This window comes from Pleuronectes platessa, chromosome 1 (genome assembly GCF_947347685.1).
Source record: "Pleuronectes platessa chromosome 1, fPlePla1.1, whole genome shotgun sequence".
Taxonomy (NCBI): Eukaryota; Metazoa; Chordata; class Actinopteri; order Pleuronectiformes; family Pleuronectidae; genus Pleuronectes; species Pleuronectes platessa.
The window spans coordinates 33,634,652-33,655,678 of NC_070626.1; the positions used below are offsets into that span (position 1 = coordinate 33,634,652).

General features: G+C 39.5%; 1 protein-coding gene across 1 annotated transcript; it reads right to left on the reverse strand.

The window, feature by feature from the left end:
* Window positions 1–867: 867 nt before the first annotated feature.
* On the reverse strand, window positions 868–20,656 carry serinc4 (serine incorporator 4). Its single transcript, XM_053418213.1, has 11 exons — window positions 20,246–20,656; window positions 13,686–13,853; window positions 13,179–13,357; window positions 11,365–11,444; window positions 11,174–11,267; window positions 9,091–9,302; window positions 3,831–3,926; window positions 2,863–2,989; window positions 2,119–2,231; window positions 1,847–2,000; window positions 868–1,075 (listed from the first exon to the last, which is right to left on the reverse strand). The coding sequence occupies exons 1-11, from the start codon at window positions 20,357–20,359 to the stop codon at window positions 868–870; spliced, it is 1,545 nt and encodes a 514-aa protein (XP_053274188.1). The 5' UTR covers window positions 20,360–20,656.
* Window positions 20,657–21,027: the final 371 nt, after the last annotated feature.

A 21,027-nucleotide genomic window follows, 5' to 3' on the forward strand; every position in this document is an offset into this window, starting at 1 on the left:
CATCAACACGTCCACTCGCTCACTGGGAAGCTTCCACACATTGTCCTGCTGGTTCCTCACATGGACTCACTCTGACATGTTACACACATGTTACCAGGAGGCTGCAGGAGAAGATCCAGAAAATGTCCAGAGACACTGACTCAGACATTAGTTCTCATAAACAGAACCTGCAGAACATGTGAGGAACACGTCAGGAACACGTCAGGAACATGTGAGGAACACGTCAGGAACATGTGAGGAACACGTCAGGAACATGTCCTTTGGGTTTGACCCTTTGACATGTGAAATGATTTAGACGGCGATCAGACTCAATATTTACCTCATTTCTTTGATTATTGATGTGACTTTAACTTGAATAACCTGGAACTTCATGTAAGGACCAGTTCTTGACTTTGATTGAACTTTAAACACCAAGAAAGATATTTTCATGACCACAACCTTTGCCCATCAGAATGGGTTAGGGTGACGTTTGTTTTTTGTTTACCAGAAAAATATTAATAATAGGGACGTGTGCCTTTGTAGCAACATTACAGCAAATATCTAGAATGGCTCCTCTGTTATAACAGTAAAAGTCTAAAAACAGTAACAAATTAAAAATAATGCTAACATGAAAGGTTTATGGATGTTTAGACTGAATTACTGTAATTCTCACATTACACAGAGTGACACTTCACTCCTTTAACCCCTTTGGCAATTCATTGTGTTAAGTGTGTTTCCACAGCGGAGTCCAGTGGTTTACGTTCATGTTGTGGAGCCTGTGACATCAGCTCTTCTCAACAGGGAACAAAGCTCTCTGATTGGTCCTTCTTACAGCACCGTGAGTCTTTGACCCCTGACCCCTGCGACCTGCCGGCCCCTCCCCGGCTGTCAGACACTGACGGTGACGTGACGGGACGATGCTGAGCGTCGTTTGATACGTGAGCGTCGAGGTCGGGATTCGGACTGACAACTGCACAGAGGGCCCAGCAGCAGCCAGAGGTAGAGGACGACACAGGCCCAGCACGAGGACATCTTCACCCAGAAGGTGGACCAGCTGCCGTGGGTGAAGGTCGTCTCCAGCACCGCCGACTCGTAGCTGGGGACACAGTTTAAATCTAGATTCAGAAACCACAACCGCCGACTGTTACTAAAGATAAAGACATGACAGCTCCCAAAATGAAGACAAATAATTTGCATTGCCCCCTGGTGGCTGGCTGCAGTATAGGTCATTAACCCTTCCTCATCCATGTTAACAGATGGGACATGGACCCAACAAAAAAAACAAAGTAAATGTTAAATAAGTGTTTGTACAAGATTGTTTCTGTCACCAGGACATTTGGCTTCGTTGAAATGGGAGAAAGTGGAGACGTGTCATCCATCTTTATTTACAGTTGTCACACCTACACTTTCTTGCATTCATCTGAACTCTGGTTTCCTCCAACCACCAGCTGACGTCTGACATCATCCATCCAGGACTCTGATTTCCTCTGTTATCCCTCAATCTAGCCCCTCCTCCATCTACTTAAATTATTCTAAATTCAAAAACAAACTGCAGTACAAAAAACGAGTGAATCAGTCCAGATCATTCAAGTGAAATGTACCAAAACATTAGGATCATGTACTTTAGTCCTGATCTGTTAATGCACCATATTTGTACAGTGGAATTAATGAACAATATAATATGTCTTATTCTTTTTATTGACTCTTTCAGCAATTCTGTGGTTTTGAACCAAAACGTGTCACTTTACGGGTTAAAAGTTTCCATGTTATTGTTATGTTGCAGAACAAATGAAGGTGGGAGCTGATGAAGTTCAGTCACTAAAGACAAACCATCTCCCACCAGGAGAAAACCCTTCACTCCACTGACCTGAACCAGTTGGTCAGCGTCATCATCACATAGAGCGAAGCCAAGAAGAAGACAAAATGGAAGAAGAAGTAGCTGTAGGCCACTCGCTGCGTCTCGTTGTGAAGAACCTTCTGACAACCTTTGTCCTCGTCGTCAATCACAAACTCCTCCTCAGCTGAAACAGACAAATCTATGGCTGAGTCTGTGTGTGTATATATATATATACATTATATTTATATATAAATCATGATGTAAATCCCTGATAACAGAAGAAGAATCCGATGGAAACAAACCTTCCTCTTCCTCAGGGCAGCAGAAGCAGCACGTTGCTTTCTGGAACTCGTAACGATAAACTTTAATCATCCAGAACGGACCAAACACCTCAGCCAGGTACGAAGCTTCATTACTGCAAAACATCAGATATTAGAATTCAATCCATGATCAATAAGTGAAGTGAAACTGCTTCATTGTTTCACCGCCATCTCTTGGTTTGTTGGTTTGATTGACAGCAGGATTACACAAAAACTACCAAGCAAATTTATTGGAAGGTTTTGACACGAGCCAAGAGAAAAGGGAACCCTAACCCTAAACCTAACCCTAAACCCTAAACCTAAACCTAACCCTAACCCTAACCCTAGCCCTAACCCTAAACCCTAAACCTAAACCCTAAACCTAAACCTAACCCTAAACCTAACCCTAAACCTAACCCTAAACCTAACCCTAAACCTAACCCTACACCTAACCTAACCTAACCCTAACCCTAAACCTAACCCTAAACCTAACCTAACCTAACCCTAACCCTAAACCTAAACCTAACCCTTTTACAACGGACCCAGAGTTTCTTTAACATTGTGAGATTTTCCAGAGAATATTTCATGGCTCTTGAATAAATAAAAATAAAATGGCTTATTTAAAGGGCTGATATTTATGGGTGCGATTTGATCAAAGTAAAAGTCTGGAGTCTAAACTCTAATGATTGGAAAGTTATTTAACTTTTCTATACTTTTCCATTTGGTGATTTAGAAACGATGACTCACCATGCGAAGAGGACACAGCAGTACATGATGGCCGCTCCAATGATGGCGACCGCGTTGCCTTCGTTCTGGATTTCATCTTGTCCCACGCTGGGGTAACAGACGGTCATGTTCAGGCCCTGATACACAACTGACACAGCAGAACACACAACAGGGTTAGGGCCTAATCCGTATATATTCATAGAGAGGAAAATAATTAGCAACAAACATGTCTCCTCACTTTCCTTTGGCCTAAGCTGCTCTGACTCCTCACAAAGATATCTGTACAAGAGCACACACTCACACACTCACACACACACTCACACACTCACACACGCACACACATGATATTCAGTTTACCTACTGATGCTGATTTGTGTGTGTGAGTGTGTGTGTGAGTGTGTGTGTGTGTTGAAAAGCTGTTTTTATAGCAGATGCATATTTTCTCAACAAGTTTCTACAATGTCCTGCCCCAGGACACACACTGACTGTGCTCCCCCCCCCCCCCCACACACACACACACTTGCATTTGAATGAATGGGAGGGCTGCAGCCAAACTGTAAATGTTCAACCTGTGATGTGTAACATTGTCGAGCACGTGACTGAACTGTCTCTGTACAATAGTTGCAACTCCCTGAAGTTGACGGGTCAGTGACTGTTTGTTCATATATACAATGGAAATAGAAATATGACCAAAAACAAAATGAGAGGGTCTATAAAATAAATGTTCTGTGTTTTTCATTGGATCTATTTGTTCTGCAATATTTCCTCAGTTCAATAAAACTTAATGAAGTTTTGTGTGAGAACTTCTCGGTGCCAGGCTGTGTCATTATGTTGTTAATGGATCCATGAAGGAATGTGAGTCTGGCCTCACCACAGGACACCGGCAGGCAGCAAGTCAGAGCACATCTCCCATCTGTGTGTGTGTGTGTGTGTGTGGGAGAGAGAGAGAGAGAGACAGCCACAGCAGCCCCTGCAGTGAGTGGACGCACCTTTCTCTGGCGGCCGACTGGACAGGGCGGAGAACGTGAGGTACATGACGTAGCAGCTGATGATGGAGGCCTGGAGGAGCCCCGACCGAGGCTGCTCTGCAGAGACACAGGGAAACAACATGTTCTCGTTTCAATAGGTGAAGGAGAGAAGAACTGAAACTTTCTCATTTAGAATCAACTTTATTCATGTGTGTTTCATGCAGAAAAAATTGCATATAGAAGAGGACAATAGTGCAAAGATGCAGATTATTAATGTATATATATAAATGAGGTCTGTGAATAATATGACTGTACAGTGTAAACAGCCCACTGAGATTTACATTGTCAGAATGTACATGTAAACCTGGCCTGACAGAATAATAAGTGATAATTAAATGGGATTTGAAGTTGATGACTAATGTTACAGAGTGAATGTGGATAACAAATTCATTCATTATTTTTTATGTGCTAATATTGTGTAGTTTAGAAATATAAAATGGAATCCAAATACTTCATGTACCTCTGCAGCTGTAATAAGTCTTTTCTGAGCAGCTGTAACACATCTTATTATTATGTTTAATTATTTATCATAATGCAGCAGGATGTATGTGTCAATGTAATGTGATGTATTGTTATGTAATGTAATGTGATATAATGTAATGTGATATACTGTAATGTAATGTACTGTGATGTGATGTAATGTAATGTGATGTGATGTAATGTAATGTAATGTACTGTGATGTGATGTAATGTAATGTGATGTGATGTAATGTAATGTAATGTGATGCAATGTAATGTAATGTAATGTAATGTGATGTAATGTAATGTAATGTAATGTGATGTAATGTAATGTAATGTAATGTACTGTGATGTAATGTAATGTAATGTAATGTGATGTAATGTAATGTAATGTACTGTGATGTAATGTAATGTAATGTAATGTAATGTGATGTGATGTAATGTAATGTAATGTGATGCGATGCAATGTAATGTAATGTAATGTACTGTGATGTGATGTAATGTAATGTAATGTAATGTGATGCGATGTAATGTAATGTGATGCGATGTAATGTAATGTAATGTACTGTGATGTGATGTGATGTGATGTAATGTAATGTGATGTAATGTAATGTAATGTACTGTGATGTGATGTAATGTAATGTGATGTGATGTAATGTAATGTAATGTACTGTGATGTGATGTAATGTAATGTGATGTGATGTAATGTAATGTAATGTGATGCAATGTAATGTAATGTAATGTAATGTGATGTAATGTAATGTAATGTAATGTGATGTAATGTAATGTAATGTAATGTACTGTGATGTAATGTAATGTAATGTAATGTGATGTAATGTAATGTAATGTACTGTGATGTAATGTAATGTAATGTAATGTAATGTGATGTGATGTAATGTAATGTAATGTGATGCGATGCAATGTAATGTAATGTAATGTACTGTGATGTGATGTAATGTAATGTAATGTAATGTGATGCGATGTAATGTAATGTACTGTGATGTAATGTGATGTAATGTAATGTAATGTAATGTGATGTGATGTAATGTAATGTAATGTGATATAATGTGATGTAATGTACTGTGATGTAATGTGATGTAATGTGATATAATGTGATGTAATATAATGTAATGTGATGTACTGTGATGTAATGTGATGTAATGTAATGTAATGTACTGTGATGTAATGTGATGTAATGTGATATAATGTAATGTGATGTAATGTGATATAATGTGATGTAATGTAATGTAATGTAATGTACTGTGATGTAATGTAATGTAATGTAATGTAATGTACAGTGATGCACTGTGATGTGATGTGATGTAATGTACTGTGATGTAATGTGATGTATTGTAATGTAATGTAATGTAATGTAATGTGATATAATGTGATGTATTGTAATGTAATGTAATGTGATATAATGTAATGTGATGCACTGTGATGTGATGTAATGTACTGTGATGTAATGTGATGTAATGTGATATAATGTAATGTAATGTGATGTAATGTAATGTGATATAATGTAATGTACTGTGATGTAATGTAATGTACTGTGATGTGATGTAATGTAATGTGATGTGATGTAATGTAATGTAATGTGATGCAATGTAATGTAATGTAATGTGATGTAATGTAATGTAATGTAATGTGATGTAATGTAATGTAATGTAATGTACTGTGATGTAATGTAATGTAATGTAATGTGATGTAATGTAATGTATTGTGATGTAATGTAATGTAATGTAATGTAATGTGATGTAATGTAATGTAATGTACTGTGATGTGATGTAATGTAATGTGATGTGATGTAATGTAATGTAATGTGATGTAATGTAATGTAATGTGATGCGATGCAATGTAATGTAATGTAATGTACTGTGATGTGATGTAATGTAATGTAATGTGATGCGATGTAATGTAATGTGATGCGATGTAATGTAATGTAATGTACTGTGATGTGATGTGATGTGATGTAATGTAATGTGATGTAATGTAATGTACTGTGATGTGATGTAATGTAATGTACTGTGATGTAATGTGATGTAATGTGATGTAATGTAATGTAATGTGATATAATGTGATGTAATGTACTGTGATGTAATGTGATGTAATGTGATATAATGTGATGTAATATAATGTAATGTGATGTACTGTGATGTAATGTGATGTAATGTAATGTAATGTACTGTGATGTAATGTGATGTAATGTGATATAATGTAATGTGATGTAATGTGATATAATGTGATGTAATGTAATGTAATGTAATGCACTGTGATGTAATGTAATGTAATGTACAGTGATGCACTGTGATGTGATGTAATGTAATGTGATGTAATGTAATGTACTGTGATGTAATGTGATGTATTGTAATGTAATGTAATGTAATGTAATGTGATATAATGTGATGTATTGTAATGTGATGTAATGTGATATAATGTGATGTAATATAATGTAATGTGATGTACTGTGATGTAATGTGATGTAATGTAATGTAATGTACTGTGATGTAATGTAATGTACAGTGATGCACTGTGATGTGATGTAATGTAATGTGATGTAATGTAATGTACTGTGATGTAATGTGATGTATTGTAATGTAATGTAATGTAATGTAATGTGATATAATGTGATGTATTGTAATGTAATGTACTGTGATATAATGTGATGTAATATAATGTAATGTGATGTACTGTGATGTAATGTGATGTAATGTAATGTAATGTAATGTGATGTAATGTAATGTAATGTGATATAATGTGATGTTTTGTAATGTAATGTACTGTGATATAATGTGATGTAATGTAATGTACTGTGATGTAATGTGATGTATTGTAATGTAATGTACTGTGATGTAATGTGATGTAATGTGATATAATGTGATGTATTGTAATGTAATGTAATGTGATATAATGTGATGTATTGTAATGTAATGTACTGTGATGTAATGTGATGTAATGTGATATAATGTGATGTAATGTGATGTATTGTAATATAATGTAATGTGATGTAATGTGATATAATGTGATGTAATGTAATGTACTGTGATGTAATGTAATGTAATGTACTGTGATGTAATGTGATGTATTGTAATGTAATGTACTGTGATGTAATGTAATGTAATGTAATGTACAGTGATGCACTGTGATGTGATGTAATGTAATGTGATGTAATGTAATGTACTGTGATGTAATGTGATGTATTGTAATGTAATGTAATGTAATGTAATGTGATATAATGTGATGTATTGTATTGTGATGTAATGTGATATAATGTGATGTAATATAATGTAATGTGATGTACTGTGATGTAATGTGATGTAATGTAATGTAATGTAATGTACTGTGATGTAATGTAATGTAATGTAATGTACAGTGATGCACTGTGATGTGATGTAATGTAATGTGATGTAATGTAATGTACTGTGATGTAATGTGATGTATTGTAATGTAATGTAATGTAATGTAATGTAATGTGATATAATGTGATGTATTGTAATGTAATGTACTGTGATATAATGTGATGTAATATAATGTAATGTGATGTACTGTGATGTAATGTGATGTAATGTAATGTAATGTAATGTGATGTAATGTAATGTAATGTGATATAATGTGATGTATTGTAATGTAATGTACTGTGATATAATGTGATGTAATGTAATGTACTGTGATGTAATGTGATGTATTGTAATGTAATGTACTGTGATGTAATGTGATGTAATGTGATATAATGTGATGTATTGTAATGTAATGTAATGTGATATAATGTGATGTATTGTAATGTAATGTACTGTGATGTAATGTGATGTAATGTGATATAATGTGATGTAATGTGATGTATTGTAATATAATGTAATGTGATGTAATGTGATATAATGTGATGTAATGTAATGTAATGTAATGTAATGTACTTTGATGTAATGTGATGTAATGTAATGTAATGTAATGTACAGTGATGCACTGTGATGTGATGTAATGTAATGTGATGTAATGTAATGTACTGTGATGTAATGTGATGTATTGTAATGTAATGTAATGTAATGTAATGTGATATAATGTGATGTATTGTAATGTAATGTAATGTGATATAATGTAATGTGATGCACTGTGATGTGATGTAATGTACTGTGATATAATGTAATGTAATGTGATATAATGTAATGTAATGTGATGTAATGTAATGTAATGTGATATAATGTAATGTACTGTGATGTAATGTAATGTGATGTAATGTAATGTAATGTGATATAATGTAATGTACTGTGATGTAATGTAATGTAATGTGATATAATGTAATGTACTGTGATGTAATGTAATGTAATGTGATATAATGTAATGTACTGTGATGTAATGTAATGTAATGTGATATAATGTAATGTAATGTGATGTAATGTGATATAATGTAATGTAATGTAATGTGATGTAATGTAATGTAATGTAATGTGATATAATGTAATGTAATGTAATGTGATGTAATGTGATATAATGTAATGTGATGTGATGTAATGTAATGTGATATAATGTAATGTAATGTAATGTTATGTAATGTAATGTGATGTAATGTGATATAATGTAATGTAATGTAATGTGATATAATGTAATGTAATGTAATGTACTGTGATGCACTGTGATGTGATGTAATGTACTGTGATGTAATGTAATGTAATGTAATGTACTGTGATGTAATGTAATGTGATATAATGTAATGTACTGTGATGTAAAGTTTAGCTGCTCATGGACAGGAAGTGTCTTATCAACTCACTCTGCTTCACACACGGAGTGACGGCGATGAAGGACATGAGGCCGCAGAGTCCCAGGTTGATCCACAGCAGGACCTTGTTGAAGTGGCAGGCGATGGGGTGGGTGTAGTACTTGTACATGAAGGTGAAGGCCATGGTGGCGATGGTGTAGAAGAAGATGGTGGCGCACATCACCGCCAGGTACCAGCGTTTGTTTTCTGCTGCTCCGGTCAACCTGCGGTCAGAGCGAAGGTTTCATCATCTGCATGTGTCGCAGATAAAAACTGATGATGGTTTAATTATAATAATAACTTCATTTGTAAAGCAATTATCTAAACAAGGTTATAACCCTGACCCTAACGCATATTCAGCAATATTCATTTAGAGTTTAATGAATTTAAGACTCAGAAGTCTGTGGCTCTTTAGTTGGACGGAGGATTCATGAAAAGAAGTTCCTGGTGAGACACTGAGAGTGAACCAAACCAGCTGCTGACCAATCACAACAGAGTGGATTAGCTGACCAATCAGAGCAGACTGTGTCAGTTTGGGGTCTTAAAGAGACAGGAGCTAAAACCAAGAGTTTGAGACAGAGGCTGAAAAGAGGAGCTGCAGCAATGGACAGTCTGAGGAACGTGATTCTGAACATTAGAGCATGAAAACATTTACACAACAATAAAATAAAGTAATGAATATGAATATAAGCAGAATGTGTCTCCTTTGAGGATCAGTTCTGTTTCTCTAGTCATCTTAAAAACATACAATTCAATTATCCTCCCAGCATCTTAAATTCCCTACATGCAGGAATCTAGATTTATAGCATCATCCAAGTTATTCCTGTAGCAAACAGAGAAATGTTGAATCCCTGACTTGTATCTCCTGTGTTTAGAAGGAATCCAATCCACAGGAAAATGTACCTTATACAGTTCCCACCAAAGATGTTCAAAGAACATTAGACTTGTTCAGCTACATGCAGAGGGTAACTTGAGCTTTTAGAGGAATAAGAGGATTTGTCCTTCAGTGTGATTGCGTCTGAAAAGATCCTGAATGAATAAATCCTCTAATCTGACACAGCAGAGGTCAGACGTGACAGAGAGAGACGGCACAGCAGAAACAGCTGGACACAGTAATAAACATCTGGAACAAGCTGCTGTCCACACTGGTTAAATTAATGAAGACATGACGGGATAGAAAAAACATCAAATACACATGAAATATGAAAAACAAGCAGGTGAACAAACACTGAGCGTGTTCCTCTAGAAACAGTGAAATTCCATCGAGCCTTAAAGCTTAAACAACAAAACAATACAGATCATGAATTCATAATCTCCAGTTGATCAGAAAGCCAAACCCCAACGAAATCAGTACAATCCACCAAATATAGATTTTTATTTGGATTCACATCAGATTACTCACAATCATAGATTTAACTCCTATGTGTGTTACGGTATGTGTAATATGTCTGATTTTCTTCATCAGGATCCAATAATTATTCTGTGAAATATGCAAATATTTCACAATGAAAAATATTGAAAGTAAAAATATATCTGGATCCAAACTTTAATGAGGTTTTTATCGGCAAATCCTTCCACCAAGGTTATTGGAAATCTGCAAATGTTTTAATGATCAAATTATCATTGCTCAGATTTTTTGAAAATATGCTAGACATTTGTAGGATTGAATGTTTTTTTCTCATTCACCAGTAAAGTGAATATTTTACTATAGGTAAGTAACTGGAGTAGGACCTCAATGATAGTTCACTGTTATAAGTCCCAGGAACAAGTCGGTTATAATATCATCTTTGACCGGAGATGGAAACGGACGCTGCGTCTGAAGTCAGGATTTATTGTGTTTCATGTCAGTAAAGAATTTCAGAACTTTTTCCAGCAATAAATTGACACCTGAGAATTTCCCTTTGTGTAATTCCATGAATCTGCTGCAGCCTCCGCTCTTTCAGTTTTACACCACATTTTGAACGTGGCTGCAGGAATCTGCATCACTGATGTTTTATGGGACTGTTTGTACATGTTGGAATTTGATCTTTCATTATTAATATATATTTTATATCATTCTTACAATCTAAAAGAATTGATATTATGTTCATCTCACCAGTTCTTGTTCCATGTGTGTGCAAAAGCTGTGATGAGGATGAGTTGGATGAGGATGAAGGCGAATCCTCCGACCACACCCACATAATGCCAAGCTGTGAAGAAGAAAAGAGGCGGAGTTAATGTGATTCGTTTCAGGAACGTGTGAATCTTAAATCAACTCTCTGCTGCCCTCTAGCGGCGGCCTCTCACCGTGCAGGAAGGACTCCGTCGGGATGAAGAAGGCGGCCGTGCACGTCCCCAGGAGGGTGATGAACTTTAAGAACCAGAAGCTGACAGACGACACAGAACCACTGTTAGTTCACAAGGTTAAAAACTTCTGCTTTCATCCTCTCTTTTGTTCTTTGAATGAAACTATAACATACTTTCCAGCTTTTCCTTCACCTCTTTTCACTGTGTTCCATTCTGTACTTTATTCAATTAAACTCTTTTTCCTGGTTGTGATGTCACTAAGAGCAGATCACAGAAGATGAGAGTCGAGGTGCGAACCCTCATTGAAAATCATTTCAAGGCTGAAGGGTTTCGAACACAAAGTGTTTGCACTGTGTGGCCTGACTGATCTCCTCAGGGCCCCGGGTCACAGAGCACAGCTGCGAGCTTTGCCAAAGACCCTGGAACCTTCGCTGTGTGAGTCCAAAGACTGTGTGTGTGAGTCCAGAGACTGTGTGTGTGAGTCCAGAGACTGCATGTGTGTGACCAGAGACTGTGTGTGTGAGTCCAGAGACTGTGTGTGTGACCAGAGACTGTGTCTGTGAGTCCAGAGACTGTGTGTGTGAGTCCAGAGACTGCATGTGTGAGTCCAGAGACTGCATGTGTGAGTCCAGAGACTGTGTGTGCGACCAGAGACTGTGTGTGTGAGTCCAGAGACTGTGTGTGTGGGAATCCAGAGACTGTGTGTGTGAGTCCAGAGACTGTGTGTGTGGGAATCCAGAGACTGTGTGTGCGTCCAGAGACTGCATGTGTGAGACATGAGACTGCATGTGTGAGTCCAGAGATGTGTGTGTGAGTCCAGAGACTGTGTGTGTGAGTCCAGAGACTGCATGTGTGAGACATGAGACTGCATGTGTGCGTCCAGAAACTGCATGTGTGAGACCAGAGACTGTGTGTGTGAGTCCAGAGACTGTGTGTGTGACCAGAGACTGCATGTGTGTGACCAGAGACTGTGTGTGTGAGACCACAGACTGTGTGTGAGTCCAGAGACTGTGTGTGAGTCCAGAGACTGTGTGTGTGACCAGAGACTGCATGTGTGAGACCAGAGACTGTGTGTGTGAGACCAGAGACTGTGTGTGAGTCCAGAAACTGTGTGTGAGTCCAGAGACTGTGTGTGAGTCCAGAAACTGTGTGTGAGTCCAGAGACTGCGTGTGTGAGACCAGAGACTGCATGTGTGAGACCAGAGACTGCATGTGTGTGACCAGAGACTGTGTGTGTGAGACCAGAGACTGTGTGTGAGTCCAGAGACTGTGTGTGAGTCCAGAAACTGTGTGTGAGTCCAGAGACTGCGTGTGTGAGACCAGAGACTGCATGTGTGAGTCCAGAGACTGCATGTGTGAGTCCAGAGACTGCATGTGTGCGTCCAGAGACTGCATGTGTGAGTCCAGAGACTGCATGTGTGAGACCAGAGACTGCATGTGTGAGACCAGAGACTGCATGTGTGAGTCCAGAGACTGTGTGTGTGAGACTTGTGAGCAGATTGGCTCCAGAGAGGAGGAGCAGTCAAATCCTAATCCGAGCTACGTCAGCTACTCGGTGGAAAGAGTGACGACAGAGAGCTGAGAATAGACCGAGGCCGGGTCAGGTGAGTGGAGAACACTTTCTCCTGTTTGCACATATTCTCATTCAGGGAAACTCTCACTGTCAATTCACAGTTTTGTAAGGTGATATAAATCTATCTAATAAGAATAATGTATCTAATAATCAGATAATTTACAATTTAATAATATAATTTCATCCATAAGATGATGAAACAGTAATAATACTGATGTTGAGGTGTTTGATGATGTCTGACCCGTTGTGTATCAGCGCTCTGAAGTCCTGACTGGACTTTACATCGATGAGGAAGAGCGCCATCATCAGGTAGAAGCAGGAAGTGCCAAAGCAGACTCTGTAGACAGCGGAGTAGCCGACCAACATCTCACAGTGACCTCCACCATGCGCCTGGTCACACACCATGTTAAAGAAAGGCACCTGGAACACACACACACACACACACACACACACACACACACACACACACACACACACACACACACACACACACACACACACACACACACACACACACACACACACACACACACACACACACACACACACACACCACAGTGGCGACATGAATATTGCTGATAGCATCTGATATAGTGTTTCTAGTGGCTCTAGTCTCCGTCCTGGGACATGTGTCTCTGAAATTCAATTGTGATCGAAGTCACAAAACAAACTCAGCATCATCTTCAGCCTGAAGTCAGATCTTCTCAAGTTAAAATAAGAACCAAACATGAAACAAGCTGCGACTCACGTTTTCCCTGACGAGCTCAGAGACGGTGCGGGACAACATGAGGCAGGAGACGGCACAGCTCAGGATATGGAAGAGGGTGTACATGACCCGGGTGCTGGTGGACGACTTGACCGGAGGACAGAAGGCACAGCAGAGCGAACAGGGAGCTGGACCACAGCAGCAGCAAATCTGAGGAGGAGGAGACGGGTCATCATCTTACACTGCTGGTATAACAACACACTGCTGGTATAACAACACACTGCTGGTATAACAACACACTGCTGGTATAACAACACACTGCTGGTATAACAACACACTGCTGGTATAACAACACACTGCTGGTGTAACAACACACTGCTGGTATAACAACACACTGCTGGTATAACAACACACTGCTGGTGTAACAACACACTGCTGGTATAACAACACACTGCTGGTATAACAACACACTGCTGGTATAACAACACACTGCTGGTATAACAACACACTGCTGGTATAACAACACACTGCTGGTATAACAACACACTGCTGGTGTAACAACACACTGCTGGTATAACAACACACTGCTGGTGTAACAACACACTGCTGGTGTAACAACACACTGCTGGTATAACAACACACTGCTGGTATAACAACACACTGCTGGTATAACAACACACTGCTGGTATAACAACACACTGCTGGTATAACAACACACTGCTGGTATAACAACACACTGCTGGTATAACAACACACTGCTGGTATAACAACACACTGCTGGTATAACAAAACAATTCTGGTATAACAACACACTGCTGGTATAACAACGCACAGCTGGTATAACAATACATATAACAACACACTGATGATATAACAATACGTATAACAATACGTATAACAACACACTGCTGGTATAACAATGAGTATAACAATACGTATAACAACACACTGCTGATATAACAACACATATAACAACACACTGCTGATATAACAACACATATAACAACACACTGATGATATAACAATACGTAGAACAATACGTAGAACAACACACTGCTGATATAACAATACGTATAACAATACGTATAACAACACACTGCTGGTATAACAACACACTGCTGATATAACAATACATATAACAACACACTGATGATATAACAACACACTGCTGATATAACAATGAGTATAAGAATACGTATAACAACACACTGCTGGTATAACAACACACTGCTGATATAACAATATGTATAACAATTCATATAACAACAGACTGCTTGTATAACAATACGTATAACAACACACTGCTTGTATAACAACACACTGATGGTACAACAATACGTATAACAACACACTGCTGGTATAACAACACACTGCTGATATAACAATACGTATAACAACACACTGCTTGTATAACAATACGTATAACAACACACTGCTGGTATAACAATACGTATAACAACACACTGATGGTACAACAATACGTATAACAACACACTGCTTGTTGTATAACAATACGTATAACAACACACTAGAGGTAAACTCATGTCCCGCCTCCTGCTGCTCTGCAGGCTCCGCCCCTGCTGCTCTAGAGGCTCCGCCCCTCGCCTGGCTGTTCCCACATGTTGCTGTGTGAACGAGTCGGACCGACAACCTGCTGCTGCTCCACAGGACACACAACACAGAGAATCTCCAGCTGTGTGATTTGACACAACCCGGATCAAAGCTTGTGACAAGGAGGGAGATGAGACGAGTGGCCTGTTGCTCTCACAGATATTTATTAACAGATTAAATTATAATTAACCACACAACGTGTTTCCATGAACAAAAAGAGGAAAGGATGCAGTCGGCAGAGCCCACCTCGTCCCACAGGGGGCGCAAGACAGAGACATGACTGTGGGATGGCCTTTAGAGGGCAGAGCACACGTGATTAACACTGACATCACCTCCAGCTCACAGGGAAAGAGAACAGCGACCCCTGGTGTCCAGGTGAGGGTGGACAGACAGCTGTTCTCTGGTCTGTCTCACATTAACACATCACCACTGATGACCGGATGAATAATCGACTTTCAAAATCAGATATTAAGTCACGTTCAGATCCAATTCTCATCAAAATGATGTGACACTGTGAATTATAACATCAAGCTCACAAAGCTGCTGCAGTGGATCCAGATGTTTTACTGCTCATCACGTGTGGCTCATAATCTGATGGATAATACACAAAAGCTCATCCTTCATCTTTTCATTGAAGACTGAATAAACAACAGAGCTGGAATTATTTCAGTGCTGAAACGTGACAGTTCACACAAATGTTGTTTCCATCCAGGAAAGTGGAAAGATCCTTGACTTTGGTTCCAGAAGTGAAATGAGACGTCACAGATTGAACTCTAAGAACGTTCCTCCGTCAAATTAAACATATTAAACTACTTATGAACATAACTGCTGCTGTAGAGATGAAATGATAAGAAATGAATGGATAAGACAATATAACTGTTCAATCACTTTACAGTTGTATTTTTTGACTTGTGTAGCTTTGTTGTACAATGACCCTATTTCACATGATGAGAAAACTTAATGTAAGTCACTGAAGTATATGGATCATATATATATATATATATATATATATTTATATTTTATAAGTTTTTGTTCGGGTCATGACCGTCTGGTGTCAACACACAATCATCACTCTGATTTAAACAAATCCAAGTGATACAATCAGGTATAATCTGGTTGTGATGTGAACACAATTCAATGTGATCAAGAATTATTTCGTATAAAATATGAAATGTTAGAAAATAAATACATCCAATAAATAGTGATTTAGTAGCATTTATATGTGATTAACATATTGCACTTTGGCTTTCTTGAAGAAATTTGTACTTTCTTGATTCTTGTTGTTCTGGGTTTGTTCCTCAGGGTTGATGCTCTTGTTGTGAGTCGCTTGAAACACATGAAGCAGTAATAACACAACAGTTTGATATGAACATCATTAGAGTTTCTACATGTTTCCAAGTATCCAGCAGCTAATCTCAGAGATAATCTGCATGAATCATCTCTCACTCACTCACTCACTCACTCACTCACTCACTCACTCACTCACTCACTCACACACTCACACACTCACACACTCACACACTCACACACTCACACACTCACACACACACACACACACACACACACACACACACACACACACACACACACACACACACACACACACGTTATTATAATGAAGATAATCATCTTCAGTTGTTCATCAGGTGTTTGAGCCTTTCACCTGAGGACCTGAGGTAAATCGGACCGGCCACTGTCTCGTGTGGCAGCGCTGTGAACCCTTGTGGCTGCTCAGTAGATCATTATCACATCATCACCTTTTTAAAACTAAACTAATAACTTCGGGTACAGGCAGCAGAGTAAGAGGCTGTCATCTTCAAGAAACTACATGAATGTGGCTGCAATAAATCTAAGATCAAAGGAATAAAGGAGGTAAAATGAAACAGAAGCACCAGAATTCACATGTTAGAAAGTTCATAATAATAATAACAATAATAATAAAAACATTATCCAGAACGACTTACAATAAGTGCATCAAGCATGAGGGCTCAAACACAGCAGCAAGAATCAAATATGTTCAATTTTCTTCAAAGAATTGCCAAACTACAAAGCACACGTAGTTTAGCACTTTGTTTATTTCCTCATCTTCTTGACCGAGGTGCGGTCTGAAGAGATGTGTCTTCAGTCTGGAGGAAGATGTGTGGACTTTGTGTCCTGATGTCCATGTGGAGCTGGTTCCACCGTTTAGGAGCCAGGACAACAAACAGAGGGAGGGGGGGGGGGGGGGGGGGGGGGGGACAGGACAACAAACTGTCCAGATGTTGTTGAGTGACAGCTGTCCCTTTAAGTGAGGGAGCAGCTGATTGGTCGATGCAGAGCGGAGTGGACGGGCTGGGGTGTAACGTTTGACCAGGTCCTGGTAGTAGACTGGACCTGATCTGTTCACAACACGGTACAAAGTACTGGTGTTCTGAACCGGATGTGGGCAGCCACTGGTAACCAGTGAAGGGAGCTGAGGAGCGTGAGTGAACTCAGGTCAAAGACCAGTGGAGCTGCTGGTTTCTGGATGAGCTGCAGGTCGGAAGGCAGCAGCAGGTAGACCTGCCAGGAGGGAGGGGCAGTAGTCTAGTCGTGAGATGACCAGAGTCTGGACCAGAACCTGAACCAGAACCTGAACCAGAGTCTGCGCTTCCTTCTGAGTGAGGAGGGGGCGTGTTCTCCTGATGTTGTGCAGCATGAATCTACAGGAACGTGTTGTTACAGTGATGTTGGCAGTGAGGGGGAGTCGACTCTCGAGTGTCACACCCAGGTTCCTAGAGGTCTGGGTGGGGGGGGGGGGGGGGGGGCTAAGGTCATAGTCAGGTCGTGGGTGGGAGGAGCCTTTCCCTGGGAGGAAAGGCAGTTCAGTCACTTTATCACCTAAATCTATCATATTCTATTTTCTTGGATCTTCTTTGTCTCAAGTTCTGAGTCTGAGATGAAACACATCATGTGACCAGTGTCCAAGTCCAGTGTGTTGACATATATGAATACTAATATAATATACCAAGTTTGCATCTTCCCAAGCTGTCGTTCATGTGAACTAACTTTCGGATAATTTACCACATGAAAGTTCAAACAGGTCTTTTTCCAGGAGACGAGAGGACATCAGTACATGTTTCTGACTTGACCTCTTCCCCGAGTCCCTTTGCTTTATCGCCCGCAGATCCAGGGCCTCAGCTGCCGCACCATGGATTGTGATTTATGGATCGTGTGTCAGAGGTCGCGGTGGTGGATCCAGTTTGATCCAGTTTTGGTGGATTCTGTATCGTGAGGGCTGATCGTAGTGGTGATGACGGATCCTTTGTCACGGTGGAGTGAGATAATGGTTGTGGACCACGACCGAGGTGGCAGATGATGATGGATCCTAACTGGTGGCAGTGGACAATGACTGTGGACTATAGTGGATCTGGTCTGGATGGTGGATCATGATCCTGCTGGTTACTGACCAGAGACTATGATGCAGCAGGACTGATTGATATATCGTATTGAAGTTATCCTTCAAGATGTTTTCATCAATGCTGCTAACAACTTTAATCTTGATGTTTCCTTCACTTGACATCTGTTGACTTGTGTCCGTCCTGGGAGACGGGTCCTCACATGTCTCTCTGAGGTTTCTATGTATTTGTACCTGTTAAAAGGTTTTTAGTAGTTTGTCCTGACTCTTGTTGAGGGTTAAGAACAGAGGATGTCTCACCATGTTAAAGTCCTATGAGACAAATAGTGATTTGTGAATATGGGCTATACAAATAACATTTGATTGATTGATCGATTGAAGAAGCTCAGGTGTAAACGATGACACCTGAGTGTTTAATGTACAGATGAACGAGGAGGAACCTGCTGACCTCCTCTGTATCTGTAATAAAACCATGTGACAAAGAACCCGTCTCGTGACTACAACACAAAAAAAGGTTTGAAAACCAGCTCATGGTGCTCGAGGGCTCACAAAGGTCTCAGGGATTCATCATCTGGGGAGCATGAATACTTGAGGCCATCACTGCATCACATTATATTACATTTCATTGAGCTGATGCTTTTATCAAAGCAACTCACAATAAGAGCATCAACCATGAGGAACAAACCCAGAACAACAAGAATCAAGAAAGTACAACTTCTTCCAGAAGCCAAACTACGAGGGGCTGTAAGTTAGTGACATCTCATTGCTACTAACTCGTTAGTTTAAACTATGATTCAAGGTCTGAAGGTTTCTAGTTTGAGGAGGAAGATGTGTAAAAGTTTATTCCTGATGTCCATGTGGAGCTCGTTCCACCGGTAAGGAGCCAGGACAACAAACAGGGTTCGCAGCTCGCAGTGAGCGATATCAGATTGTGAAAGATGGATTATCAATAATCCATTAGGACCAAAGTCAGTGGAGTGTCTGGAAGTCGTGCTGCCTCCTGTTTGAGTAACATTTGATAAAATATAATCACCTTCAGAAAGTCAGAACTTCCTCATGTGTCTCAGAGGAAATTCAAACACAAATCCCAATGACAGAAACCAAAGATAAATATGATTCATCATTGAAGATTTCATTTCACATGAATGTGCTGCTAACATGTCAATGCATCATTCATAATAATAAACAAATATCTTAATACTTTGTGGAGATTCCCTTTTACTTGATATTTATGATATGATGAAACAAGGACATGAACTCATGACGGTAAACACTTGGAAAATAAAACATCAGAATTCTTCTTCCACAACTAAATACAAATCTAGATAATACAAATCTGTTAATTATAATAATAATCAAGATTTAAAATAAATAAAACATTTGAATGATTTGAATAATCCAGAGTTACAATAAATAAAACATTTGAATGATTTGAATTATCAGATTTATAATAAATACAACTTTTGAATTATTTGAATAATCCAGAGTTATAATAAATACAACTTTTGAATTGTTAAACCACACCAGAGTTATAATGAATAAAAGCATCTTTAGAGATCATGTGTAGGAAGGTAAACACTCTTCCACCAGCAGCACACTGGACCTCAGCTCTCACCTGATAGGCCACCGTGTTGAGGAAGTAGTTGTAGATGCGGTTCCCCCCCTGAGACGCCGACATCCTGCCTCTACACGGTTTCTCCTCCGACCCGACAACTCGACATTTGGCCATAAAGTTCCAGCACAACAAGCTTTTGTCAGACGTCCGGCAGCATCCTCACATCGTCACACACGAGAACAAGAAGCCGTCCTCACTGTGTCCTTATGCTGGATTATCAGTAAATCTGCTGCAGCCCAACATGAGCTCAGCTGCTCCAGACCCACAGGGAATAACTGCTTCTTTTCACCATATCCTGCGAGTGCTGGCTCTGCGGCTGTGGTGGTGGTTGCCAGAAACCGGGTGAGATGGTGTAGAATGCCCGGTGCCCTCCCCCATCCTCCCCCTGTCCTACCCAGTCAGATTAGGTCTGTGAGGGGAGGCGGGGGTGAGGAGGACAGAAACCATCTGTCCCTCCCTTCCCCTCCCCCAGTCCTGCTCAAACCCCACAGAATGACACCATTGGACCCACGTTTATTCCAGACGTAGAAAATTAAACAATGACTGCGTGTGATTTCCTGACACAACGTCTCCTCCAAACCACGAGAGCTCGGCCGAGTGAGAGTCGCCCAGAGAACAAGGCCACGTCTGTAATCCTGACAGGATTCAGGTCTGAAGAGTCTGACCCACAAACATTGAGCGGACGAGGGATCAAGGCTTGAATGTGACTCTGGATATCTGCAGAAAATAAAAACTTAACGTCATGATTTAATGTTTCCTGCAGTACGCTGATGTTTTCCACC